Genomic DNA, 12,777 nt, shown 5'->3' on the forward strand with positions numbered 1-12,777 from the left:
GCCGGGTATGGTGGCACTTGCCTGTAATCCCAGCTACTCAGGAGGCTAAGGCAGAAGAATAGCTTGGACCCAGGAGGCGGAGGTTGCAGCGAGCTGGGATAGCACCACTGCACTCCAGCCTGGGTGACAGAACGAGACTCCATCTCAAAAATAAATAAATAAATAAATAAATAAATAAATATAAAAAAAGAAAAGACGTTTCATTGACTCACAGTTCTGCATGGCTGGGGAGGCCTCAGGAAACTTACAGTCATGGTGGAAAGCCAAGGGGAAGAAAGGCACCTTTTTCACAGTGCAGCAGGAAGAAGTGCCGAGCAAAGGGGGAAAGGCCCCTTATAAAACCATCAGATCTCGTGAGAACTCACCCACTCTCATGAGAACAGCATGAAGGAAACGGCCCCTATGATTCAGCTACATTCCACCAGGTCCCTGTTATGACATGTGGGGATTATGGGAAATACAATTCAAGGTGAGATTTGGGTGGGGACACAGCCAAACCGTATCAGTTTTCAAGTTTGAGTGTGCAGTGAGAACCTAAATTTCTAGTAAATTTTACCTAAGATGTATTGGGATTAAGCATCTGACTTTGTTCACAGGGCATCAACTTTCCTACCAAGATACTTTTCACTTCCAAAGAGAAGAAAAGTTTTGGATCATGGAGACAGCAACTCAAAAAGAAGGGAATTCAGGTAAGAACCAAGCAACCATGAATCCTCGTATGCGACCCTCCCATCTGTTTTACTTCTGTCCATTACCCAACTCCATTGCCCTGGCGTAAATGGCCAAACCTGTTTCCTGGATTCTTACAACCTCCTTCCTGCTGGTTGTCCTGCTCCCCCAACCCCTCTTCCCACCCTGACATCTGTTTTCCTCATAGCAGCCAAAGTGATCCTTAGGAAACATAAGTCAGATTGCCATTCCTCCGCTTAAAAGCCTTTGTGGCTTCTTATTTGTATTAACGTTACAACTGCTTTAAGTGACTTTTAGAGACCCTGGATCTGCTCTTCATCCCCCACTGCCTCCCTGACTACATCTTCATTTTCCAGCCAAGTTATATTCCCTGCTGTTTCTCCATCCTGCCACAGACACTGTATCGCCTGTTGCTGGTACCCAGTGACCACACACTTAGCAGATTAAACAACAAACAATTATCTTTCTGTTCTTCAGACCTGAAGTCTCACACATCTCACTGGACAAAAATCAGGGTGTCCCTAGGGCTTTGTTCCTGACTAGATGTTCTTGGGGTGAAGCCTTCACTTTAGTTTACCAATCCGTAGGTGCTGTCCACACTCCTTGGCTTTTGTTTCCCTTCCTCCATCTTCAAAAGCAGCTACATTGCATCCCCGACCATTCTTCCATAGTCATGCCACCACCCTTCTTAAGCCTCTGTTTTCCACCTTTTAGGTCCCTTGTGATTGGATCGGTCACTCCTGCATAATCTAGAATGATCTTCCTACTCTCTGTTTAGCTGACTAGTGATCTTAATTGCATCTGCAGCCTTAATCTCTTGCTGTATAACGTAACAGGTTCATAGGTCCTGGGAATTGGATGTGGACATCTTTCAAGGACCATCGTTCTGTCTACTACAGAAGCTTCTGTCTTAGAGTTTATATATGCTCTTCTTTCTAATTAGAATAATCTTTCACCTCAAAACCTTCTGACCCTTCCTTTATTCTGGTCTCTGTTCAGTTTTAATATCATGAGAAAGGTCTTCTCTGACCACTCTATTTAAAATACCAGCCGGGTGTGGTGGCTCACGCCTGTAATCTCAGCACTTTGGGAGGCTGAGGCAGGCAGATAGCATGAGATCAGGAGTTTGAGACCAGCCTGGCAAGCATGACGAAACCCTGACTCTACTAAAAATACAAAAATTAGCTGGATGTGGTAGCACAGTCCTGTAATCCCAGCTACTCGGGTGACTGAGGCATAACAATCACTTGAACCCAGGAGGCAGAGGTTGCAGTGAGCTGGGATTGTGCCACTACGCTCTAGCCTGGGTGACAGAGTGAGACTGTGTCTCAAGAAAGAAAGAAAGAGAGAGAGAGAGAGAGAGAGAGAGAGAGGGACGGAGGGAGGGAGGGAGGGAGAGAGAGGGGTAGGGGAGAGAAAGAGAGAGGGAAGAGAGAAAGGAAGAAAGGAAGAAAAAAGTAGAATGGAATACCATCCCATCTTTACCCTTCTGGTGTTGTCTTGTACTGTGTCTTATATATTTCTATTTAGCTGTCATCTCTACCCACTGGGATAGAATGTCTTAAGAGGAGGACTTTCAGCTGTTCAATTTTTTTTTTAAGATTCAGGAGGTACATGTGCAGGTTTCTTACCTAGGTATATGGTGGGGTGCTGAGGTCTGCATTGCAAATGATCCTGGCACCCAGGTACTGAGCATAGTACCCAACAATGGTGGCAGGATAACCCTCAGGTTTCCAGGCTGTGTGCACTGGTGTTAGAGGTAGTGGTGATGGGCTGGGTGGGCCAGTCCTGAGGCCCCCCATGGTGTGTGCAGGGGAGTATCAGCGGTGGTGGTGGCAGCAGGTTTGTAGGACCTTTCCTCAGGTCACTAGGAGGAGTGCACAGATGCCAGTGGTGGTGATCAGGGCAGGGAAATCCTTAGGCCTCCGGACAGCAGGCTTGGGCACCTGCGGCAGGGTTCTGGGTCTGTTGTAAGGCTCCCTCCATGGTACATGCTCATGCCTGGGGCAACCAACATGGCAGGGTGATCTCAGTAGTCCCAAGTGGTATGCTTGGGTAGTGGAGGCATGACGCCAGGCCAGGTGAGCCTGTCCTCAGGCCTTTCAGTGGCGCGGGCAGATGTAGGCTGTGGTGGAAGAGGCGGCGTGATCCCTAGGCCCCCAGATGGCATGCTCCAGCACTGCCAGCACACAAGCTGGGTCTTTGTCAGGTCTCCTGTTTGTGCACACGTGTGCCTGAGGCAACACAGGGTGGAGCAATCCCCAGGTCCCTCTGTGTCATGCTTTGGCACTGAGATGGGCGGCACCAAGTGAAGTGGGCTTGTCCTGTGCACGGGCACAGGTTGTGGTGGGCAGTGCAAGGGGTTCCCCAAGCCTTTAGGAGGTGTGCTTGGGTGGCAGTGGCAGAGTGTGTGGAGAGCCTTTCCTCAGAGTGAGAACACATGTAAGTGTACAGTGGCCCTGCTGCTGGGGGTGAGGGAGCATTGCTGTTAGAGGCAGCAGCCCCAGACAGGCAGCTTTCAAGCTCTGGTGAGTGCACACTTTGGGTCCTTTTGTACTGTATTGGGGGCAGACTCCCTGGTGTGCTGCACTGCCCATTCGCCAGAGAATAGGACACTATGTGGCCTAGATTGCTGGGGACTCTGCCGTACTGCTGGGTCTAACAGGCATTGCACTATTGCAACCCTCCGGGTGGCTGTGGGGACATGTCGATGGGGCTCCAGGGATTTGGAGATGCAAGGGCTGTTGGGCCCCAGGGCAAGATGCAGTCTGGTGGGGGTGCGGCTCTCAAAATAGCGCTGTGCCATAACTGCTTGAGTCTCAGGAAGTGTGTGGAACCCATCATGAGCGCCTTCTCTGAAGCAGTGCCCTTGCATGGACTCCAGGTAGCCCCCTACACTAGTCTCAGGGCCCGCAGGGGTCGAGGGCGTCTCTCATGGCTGACTGCTGGAGTCCACAGTGGAAATGTAAACCACTAGGGCCCTCTCACTTACCCTTTCCCAGCACTGAGGAGCCTTTCCGGGCTTTCAGGTGATCACGGCTAGAAGGGCTACCTCCCTTCGCTCTCCTTTTGTGCTTTGGGTGTTTCTTGTCACTTCTCTGCTGAATTCCAATGATCCCTCTTAGATGCTATTTGATGTATGATTATCTATTTGCTTTTTAAATTTTTTACTAATAAAATATATAGAACACTTCATGAATTTGCATATCAGCCTTGCGCAGAGGCTGTTCATTCCAGTTTTACCATATGCGCTGCTGAAGTGAGCACTGCTCATTATTTTGGCTCTTTGTGGAGGAGGCAAGCTCTGTGTGTCTTTAGTCAGCCATCTTGAAGTCTTCCTACCCTTAAAGTTCCTTCTGATTCATCACATATATAATTTAGTAGTTACATAATATACCATGCAAGATTTTAGACTAACTAGGAAATTGGTAGAAATAGTAACAAGTTAACTGTATTATATTACTATTTTAAATTAAGTCTTTCTACCACCTATGAGACATTATGTAGTTCAAACTGGTTTCGTGACAAGAGACCGTGGTGCACTTGGAAAACACAAACTGTGCCTTCCTTGTATTCAGTAAAGTTTTCAGGCCATGTCCTAAGTGAAATCCTGAAAACACTGAACAAAGGCTTCACTTACCCACACCTCTTAATTCTGTGTCCTTATAGGAGGCAAGATCCAAACTGAGTTGGAGTCTGTTCCAGAAACAGGACCACATGAAGAGTGGTCTTGCCAGCAAGTCTGGGAACAAACTGCAAGTGAGTTAACTAGGCCTCAAGACTCCATGATAAGTAGCTCTCAGTTCTCCACACAAGGTGACGTCCCCTCCCAGGTTGACGCAGGACTATCTATAATTCACATAGGACAGACACCTTCCGAGGATGGGAAGTGTAAAAAATTCTTCAGTGATGTCTCCATCCTTGATCTTCATCAACAATTGCACTCAGGAAAGATGTCCCATACATGTAATGAGTACAGGAAGAGCTTCTGTTACAGCTCAGCTCTTCATCAGAAAGTTCACATGGGAAAGAAACTCTATAAGTGTGATGTGTGTAGTAAGGAATTTAGTCAGAACTCACAACTGCAAACTCATCAGAGAATCCACACTGGAGAGAAACCATTCAAATGTGAGCAGTGTGGGAAAAGTTTCAGCCGTAGATCAGGAATGTATGTTCATTGCAAATTACACACAGGAGAAAAACCTCATATTTGTGAGGAATGTGGGAAGGCCTTCATTCACAATTCCCAGCTTCGGGAACATCAAAGAATCCATACTGGGGAGAAGCCATTCAAATGTTATATATGTGGTAAGAGCTTCCATAGTAGATCAAATCTTAATAGGCATTCCATGGTCCACATGCAAGAGAAATCATTCAGATGTGATACCTGCAGTAATAGCTTTGGTCAGAGATCAGCACTTAATGGTCATTGCAGGGACCACACAGGAGAGAAGCTATACAAATGTGAAGAATGTGGAAGGAGCTTCACTTGTAGGCAAGATCTCTGTAAGCATCAGATGGACCATACAGGAGACAAACCATATAACTGTAACATATGTGGGAAGAGCTTCAGGTGGTCCTCACGTCTTTCGAGACATCAGCGGATCCACAGTGGAGAAGCAACATTCAAGTGCGATGGATGTGGGAAGAGATTTCATATGAATTCACGGGGCCATTCTCATCAGACAGCCCACAGAGGAGAAAAACTGTATAAATGTCAGAAGTGTGGGAAGGGCTACATTAGTAAGTTTAATCTTGACTCGCACCAGAGGGTCCACACGGGAGAGAGACCTTATAATTGTAAGGAATGTGGAAAAAGCTTCAGGTGGGCCTCAGGTATTTTGAGACATAAGAGACTCCATACTGGAGAAAAACCATTCAAATGTGAAGAGTGTGGGAAGAGGTTTACTGAGAATTCAAAACTTCGTTTCCATCAAAGAATTCACACTGGAGAAAAGCCTTACAAATGTGAGGAGTGTGGAAAGGGCTTCAGATGGGCCTCAACTCATCTAACCCATCAGAGACTCCACAGTAGAGAAAAAGTACTTCAATGTGAGGACTGTGGGAAGAGTATTGTGCACAGTTCATGCCTTCAAGACCAACAAAGAGACCACAGTGGAGAAAAAACATCTAAATGTGAGGACTGTGGGAAGCGCTACAAGAGGCGCTTGAATCTCGATATGATTTTATCATTATTTTTAAATGACATATAATTATTGTCCATATTTATGGGTTACAGCATGATATTTCAATACATGTATACAATGTGTAATGATCAAATCAGTGTTATTAGCATATCCATCACCTCATTTATCATTTATTTGTGTTGATCATTTATCATTTCTTTGTGTTTTGAACCTTCAAAAACTGTTCTAGTTATTTGAAAATAAATTATTATTAATTATAGTCACCTTTAGTGCTGTGGAGCACTAGAACTTGTTCCTTTCATCTTACTGTACTTTTGTATCTGTTAACCAATCTTTCATCATCCACCCCCCTCCTACTTTTCCCTTCTAGTAATTGCTATGCCACACTGCTTCTCCTTTTTTATTTTTATTTATTTATTTTTTTTGAGAACAGAGTCTTGCTCTGTTGCCCAGGCTTGAATGTAGTGGCATGATCCTGGCTCACTGCAGCCTCCACCTCCTGGGTTCAAGTGATTCTCCTGCCTAAACCTCCTGAGTAGCTGGGATTACAGGCATGCACCACCATGCCCAGCTAATTTTGGTACTTTTTTTTTTTTTTTTTTGAGATGGAGTATCACTCCGTCGCCCAGTCTGGAGTGTAATGGCATGATCTCGGCTCACTGCAACCTCTGCCTCCCATGTTCAAATGATTCTCCCTGCCTTGGCCTCCCAAGTAGCTGGGACTACAGGTGGCCACCACCACAATTGGTTAATTTTTGTATTTTTAGTAGGGAATGAGTTTTTGCCATATTGGCCAAGCTGGTCTCGAACTCCTGACTTCAGGTGATCCCCCCCACCTCAGCCTCCCAAAGTGCTGGGATTACAGGCGTGAGCCACCATGCCCAGCCTAATTTTTGTATTTTTAGTAGAGACTGGGTTTCACCACATTGGCCAGGCTAGTCTTGAACTCCCAACCTCAAATGGTCTACCTGCCTTGGCCTCCCAAAGTGCTGGGATTACAGGCATGAGCCACCGTGCCTGGCCAATGCTATGCTGCTTCTGTGATTTTTGAGAATAGTCTTGCTCTGTTGCCCAGACTTCCACATATGTGTGATAACCTGTAGTATTTGTCTTTCTGGGCCTGAATTTACATCACTCAACTTCATGTTCTCCAAAGCTTATCTTTACCTTGCCATAAATGACAGCATTTTATTATTTTTTATGGTTAAATAGTGTACCTTTGTGTATGTATGCCACATTTTCTTTACCATTTTCTGTTGATGAATATTTAGAATTGTTCCATACGTTAGCTATTGCAAATAGTACTATAATAAATATAGGAGTACAGATAGGAGTTCAACACACGAATTTCCTTTCCTTTGGATATACAGCTAATAGTGGGATTGCTGGATCACTTGAATCTTAATATGCATAAGAGGATCTACACTGGAGAAACACCATGGATGTGTGGAGAGTGTGGTACATACTTCAGTCAGGGCTCACATCTTCAAATTCAGTGCCTATTCTGTAGAGGAACCTTAATAATATGATGTATGTGACAGCAAAGAGTTATAAGGTATGAATATGTTAATTTTAGTAGATACTTCCAAAAACTATTTCAAACTGGTTTTACCTCTATAAACTCTGACCATTATTAGGCAAGACTTGGCTTTTTTGTTTTTTCTTTTGAGACAGTCTTGCTCTGTCACCCAGACTAGCATGCAGTGGAATGATCAGGGCTCCCTGCAGCATTGACCTCCCAGGCTCAAGAAATGCTTCTGCCTCAGCCCCTCAAAAGCTGGGACTATAGGCATGCAACAACACGCCTGGCTAAATTTTTGTTGTAGAGATGGGGTCTCACTATGTTGCCCAAATTAGTCTCAAACTCCTGGGCTCAAGTGACTTTCCCTCCTCAGCCTCCCAAAGTGCTGGCATTACAGGCATAAGCCACTGCACCCAGCATTTTGTTTTGTTTTGTTTTGTTTTGTTTTTGAGATGAGGTCTCTCTGTGTTGCCCAGGCTGGATTGTTTATTCACAGATGCATTTACAGTGCCCTGTAGCCTCGAACTCCTGGGACTAAGTGATCCTCTTGCTTTAACCCCCTGAGAAGCTGGGACTATAGGCATGGACCACCACCCCTGACTGATCTTCTTTAGTTTCTGTCAACAAAATAGTATACTGTTTCCACTAACTTGGGAAGGCTAGTATTTTTGGGGGGAGTATCACTAAACAAGAAAGAAAATCTGATGAATTGGACAGCATAAAAATATTGGCATAAAGATGAACATAACATAAGCAGGAATATTTAAAGCACTTACTTTTTATAGTGTCTCCCCTGTAATGTCTCTGGTTAAATGAAAGGCTTTCAACTGTGAAGACAACCCTAACCATACTCATTACCTGTAAAAGATGTAGCATTGTCATGGACTCCTTAATAAACATGAAGACTTTAATCCATCTGAAGGTGCGCCACATTTCTGAAGTTTCCAACACTGACAAGGTGATGGGCTTACAGATGAAAACTCATGAATGGGAAAAACTCAGCTATCGTTAAAGCCCAATATATTTTATTAAAGATATTGGGGCTGTCTCCTAAATCTAGTTAGTGATGAATTTCAACTCTAGAGCCATCACTGAATCCTTGTCCACATTCATTACACATAGGTTTTCTGAGAAAATTGTCTGCTGGTTATGAGAGGTCTTCTCCAGTGCCAAAGTGAGCATAATAAGCTTGCTTTCAGCCGGGCTTGGTAGCTCATGCCTGTAATCCCAGCACTTCGGGAGGCTGAGGTGGGCAGATTGCCTGAGATCAGGAGTTTGAGTCCAGTCTGGCCAACATGGTGAAACCCTGTCTCTATTAAAAATACAAAAAATTTAGCTGGGTGTGGTGGTGGCATGCGCCCATAAGCCCAGCTACTCAGGAGGCGGAGACAAGGTAATTGCTTGAACCAGGGAGGTGGAGGTTGCAGTGAGCTGAGGTTGCGCCACTGCACTCCACCCTGGGCGACAGAGCGAGACTCCGTCTCAAAAAATAAAAATAAAAATAAAAGTAAACAAACTTGCTTTCTTTTATGTGCTCCTTGATTTTAATGGTGATGTAAAATCAAACCGAAGCCGAAAATACAATAATCACATTTATACAGGGCATTTTTCAAGGAAATTTGTTGATTTTTACTTTAATCATTTAGTGACTCACTTTTGTAAGTCTCTTGTAAGTGGCCAGGCATGGTGGCTCACACTTTTAATTCTGTCACTTTGGGAGGCTGAGGCAGAAGGATCACTTGAATCTAGGAGTTCGAGACCAGCTTTTTACAGAGTGTCTCCCCTATAATGTCTCCGGAAATGAAAGATTTTCAACTGTGAAGACAACCCTAACCATACTCATATTCTAGTTCCTTTGCCTTTCCATATAAATTTTAGAATAGTTTTATATCTACAGAATATCTTGCTGTGATTTTGATGGTAATTATTTTAACCCTGTGTATCAATTTGGGGAGAATGAACATTTTTGCTGTATTGAGTCCCATGATCCTCAAACATGGAATATCTCTCCATTCATTTAATATTGTTGGATTTTCTTCATCAGTGTGTTGTAATTTTCATCTTACAACCCTTGTACATCTTTTGTTGAACTTCCATCTAGGTAAGAACTTTGATTTCCATTTGTTCATTGCTAGTATAATATATGTAAATTAATTTTGGTATGCTGATAATGTATCCTATGATCATGCTGAATTCACTTATTATCTAGGCATTCATGGATTGGAAACTTCACGTTTTTATGATGACAATACTATCCAAACCAATCTACAGTTTTACTGCAATCACTATCAAAATCCAAACAGTCTTTTTTTGCAGAAATAAATTCATATGTAATTGCAATGGATGCAAATAGATATCTTTTTTTTTTTTTTTTAAAGGAACACGATGGGTGGCTCCCACTTCCCCATTTCGAAACTTACTACCAAGCTATAGTAATGGAATAGAATTGAGAGTCCATAAAGAAACCCATACATCTAAAGTAACTTGATTTTCAAGAAAGATCCAAGATGGCTTAATGGAGAAAGCATAGTCTCTTTAGCAAACAGTGCTGGGCAACTATATATACATATGCAACATAATGAAGTTAGATCCACTCTTCACGCTATACCTAAAAATTAACTCAAAATGATCAATGACCTAAATAAAACAGCTTAAGCTATGCAACTCCTAGAATAAAACATAAAAGTTCATCTTTAAGGCTTTTATTTGGAATGGATTCTTAGATAAGACACCATATGCACAAGCTAAGAAAAGCCCACATAAATTGGACTAGAGCAAAAAAATGCTTTGCATACAGAGACATTGTCAAGAGCATGAAAAGACCATACAGCATGGTGTCTAGTATCAGAATATATAAATAACTCTTAGACCAGGTGAGGTGGCTCTCACCTATAATCCCAGCACTTTGGAAGGCTGAGATGGGTGGATTGCTTGAGCCCAGGAGTTTGAGGCCTGCCTGGGCAACATGGTGAAAACCATGTCTCTACAAAAATGAAAAAATAAATGCAAAAAACAGCCAGGCATAGTGGCCCACACCTGTGGTCCCAACTACTCGGGAGCTGAAGCAGAAGGATCGCTTGAGCCTGGGAGGTCAAGGCTGCAGCAAGGCATGATGTGCCATTGCACTCCAGCCTGGGCAACAAAGAGAGACTCCATCTCTTAAAAAGAGGAAGAAAAAGAAAAAAAAAAAAAAAAAAAAAAAAAGAACTCTTACAACTCAATAACAAGAAGAGAAATCATTCAATTTTCTAATGGGCAAAGATACAAATAGAAATTTCAGATATATAAGTTACCAACAATCGTGTGAAAAGATGCTCAACTATTAGTCATTAGGAAAATGCGAATCAAACCAATAATGAGATACCATTTTAAAACAGCTATGTTGGCTATCATCTTTAAAAATAGAAAATAGCCGATGTGGTGGCAGGCAACTGTAGTCCCAGCTACTTGGGAGGCTGAAGTAGGAGGATCGCTTGAGCCCAGGAGTTTTGAGGTGTAGTAAGCTATGCCCACTGGGTGTCCACCATCAACATGGTGACCTCCCAGGAGCAGAGGACCATGAGGTTGCCTCAGGAGAGGTAAACTGGTCCAGGATGGAAACACAGCAGGTCAAAACTCCCATGCTGATCAGTAGTGAGATGTTGCCTGTGAATAGCCACTGCAATTCTGCCTGCACAACACAGGGAGACCCCGTTTCCAATTTATACATACACACATATACATATACATATATATTTCATACATATATACACACACACACACACACAAAATAAGTATTGGAGAGGATGTGGAGAAATTACTGCCCTCACACACTGAAGGTGGGAGTGTAAAAACGGTGCAGTTGCTGTGGAAAATTGTTTTGTGGTTCCCAACATGGAATTACCATACGAATCACTAAATTTCATATCTAGGTGTATACCCAAAAGAACTGAAAGCAGGTGATGAAAGAAATACTTGTATGCCACTGTTTGTAGCAACACTATTGACTACTGCCAAAAGGTGGAAATAACCCAAATGTCCCTCAGTGAATGAATGGATAAACAGTGGCACAGGCCTGTAATCCCAGCACTTTGGGAGGCTGAGGTGGGTGGATCACCTGAGGTCAGGAGTTCGAGACCAGCCTGAGTAACATGGTGAAACCCTGTCTCTACTAAATACAAAAAAATTAGCCGGGTATGGTGGCACATAGCTGTAATCCCAGCTACTTGGGAGGCTGAGGCAGAATAATCGTTTTAACCCAGGAGACGGAGGTTGCAGTGAGCTGAGATCACGCCATTGCACTCCAGCCTGGGCATCAAGAGGGAAACTCCATCTCAAAACAAAACATGATAAAGCAAACAAACAAAAAAACAAATCGTAGCATAAATATAAAATATTATGAAGTACTGGTACATGCTGTGATGTGGATGAACTTTAAAAGCAGTATGCTGGCCGGGTGCGGTGGCCCACGCCTGTAATCCCAGCATTTTGGGAGGCCGAGGCGGGTGGATCACGAGGTCAAGAGATCGAGACCATCCTGGCTAACACGGTGAAATCCCGTCTTTACTAAAAATACAGAAAAATTAGCTGGCGTGGTGGCACGCGCCTGTAGTTCCAGCTACTCTGGAGGCTGAGGCGGGAGAATCGCTTGAACCCGGGAGGCGGAGGTTGCAGTGAGCTAAGATCGCGCCACTGCATTCCAGCCTGGCCACAGAGTGAGTCTCAAAAAACAAAACAAAAACAAACAAACAAAAGCAGTATGCTAAGTGAAAGGGGTCAGAAACAAAAGGTTCCATAGTTTATAATTCCATTTACATGAAATGTCCACAATAGGTAATTCAATAGGACAGAGATTGCTTAGTGGGTATGGGGTCTTTGGGGTGATGAAAATGTTTCCTAACTTTTGGTGACTTTCACGTTTTGTGCATTACACCTCAATAGAGATGTTTTAAATAATAAAATACGTTAAAATGTTTCGCATAGATAAGAAAGAAAAAAACAAACGTTTTTGTTGAGCAAATCTTTGCGAGATAAAATGTTAATATCATGAATATAAAAACAGTGCTTGAAAAGTGAGGGATAAAACCAAAAAATAAAAAAGTGGGCAAAACATCTGGACAATTTACAAAAACTGTAATAATGACACCTGAAAATATGCAAGAATATTCCATTTTGTTTACAAGAGATTTAAATTAAAACTACATGCCATTTCTTACCACTGGCAAAACTTAATCATTTTATGATTGTATCATCTCGCTTGGTCCCTTTCCAGTAACCCTCCTGTCATCACTAGAGGCGTTTAGACTTCAGGAATTCCTTTCTATACGATATTTTCTCCTGGGCACCCAGGGAGAGGAAAGGAAGGACGACTCTCAAGGTAGTCCACATTTCCCAACAGGCGCTCGGGGATATGGGATTCATTCCCGGTGGAAAGAGTAG

The 12,777-nt window shown here is 43.3% G+C and overlaps 1 protein-coding gene across 4 annotated transcripts in view; it reads left to right on the top strand.

Annotated features, from left to right (window-relative positions):
• LOC105463827 (zinc finger protein 284) overlaps nucleotides 1-9,687 on the top strand; it is a 71,429-nt gene extending 61,742 nt beyond the window's left edge. For 3 of the 4 annotated variants that reach the window (XM_071087063.1, XM_011711187.3, XM_071087064.1), the window contains 2 exons: nucleotides 597-689; nucleotides 4,360-7,201. In XM_071087063.1, the coding sequence (XP_070943164.1) occupies nucleotides 597-689; nucleotides 4,360-5,903 (1,637 nt within the window). In that variant the 3' untranslated portion in view covers nucleotides 5,904-7,201. Of the gene's footprint in view, nucleotides 1-596; nucleotides 690-4,359; nucleotides 7,202-7,241 lie in introns of those variants that run through there. The other variant, XM_071087065.1, reaches the window with a different exon arrangement.
• The last annotated feature ends 3,090 nt before the right edge of the window (nucleotides 9,688-12,777 follow it).

The sequence above is a fragment of the Macaca nemestrina genome, chromosome 20, assembly GCF_043159975.1.
Source record: "Macaca nemestrina isolate mMacNem1 chromosome 20, mMacNem.hap1, whole genome shotgun sequence".
In the NCBI taxonomy this organism is placed as follows: Eukaryota; Metazoa; Chordata; class Mammalia; order Primates; family Cercopithecidae; genus Macaca; species Macaca nemestrina.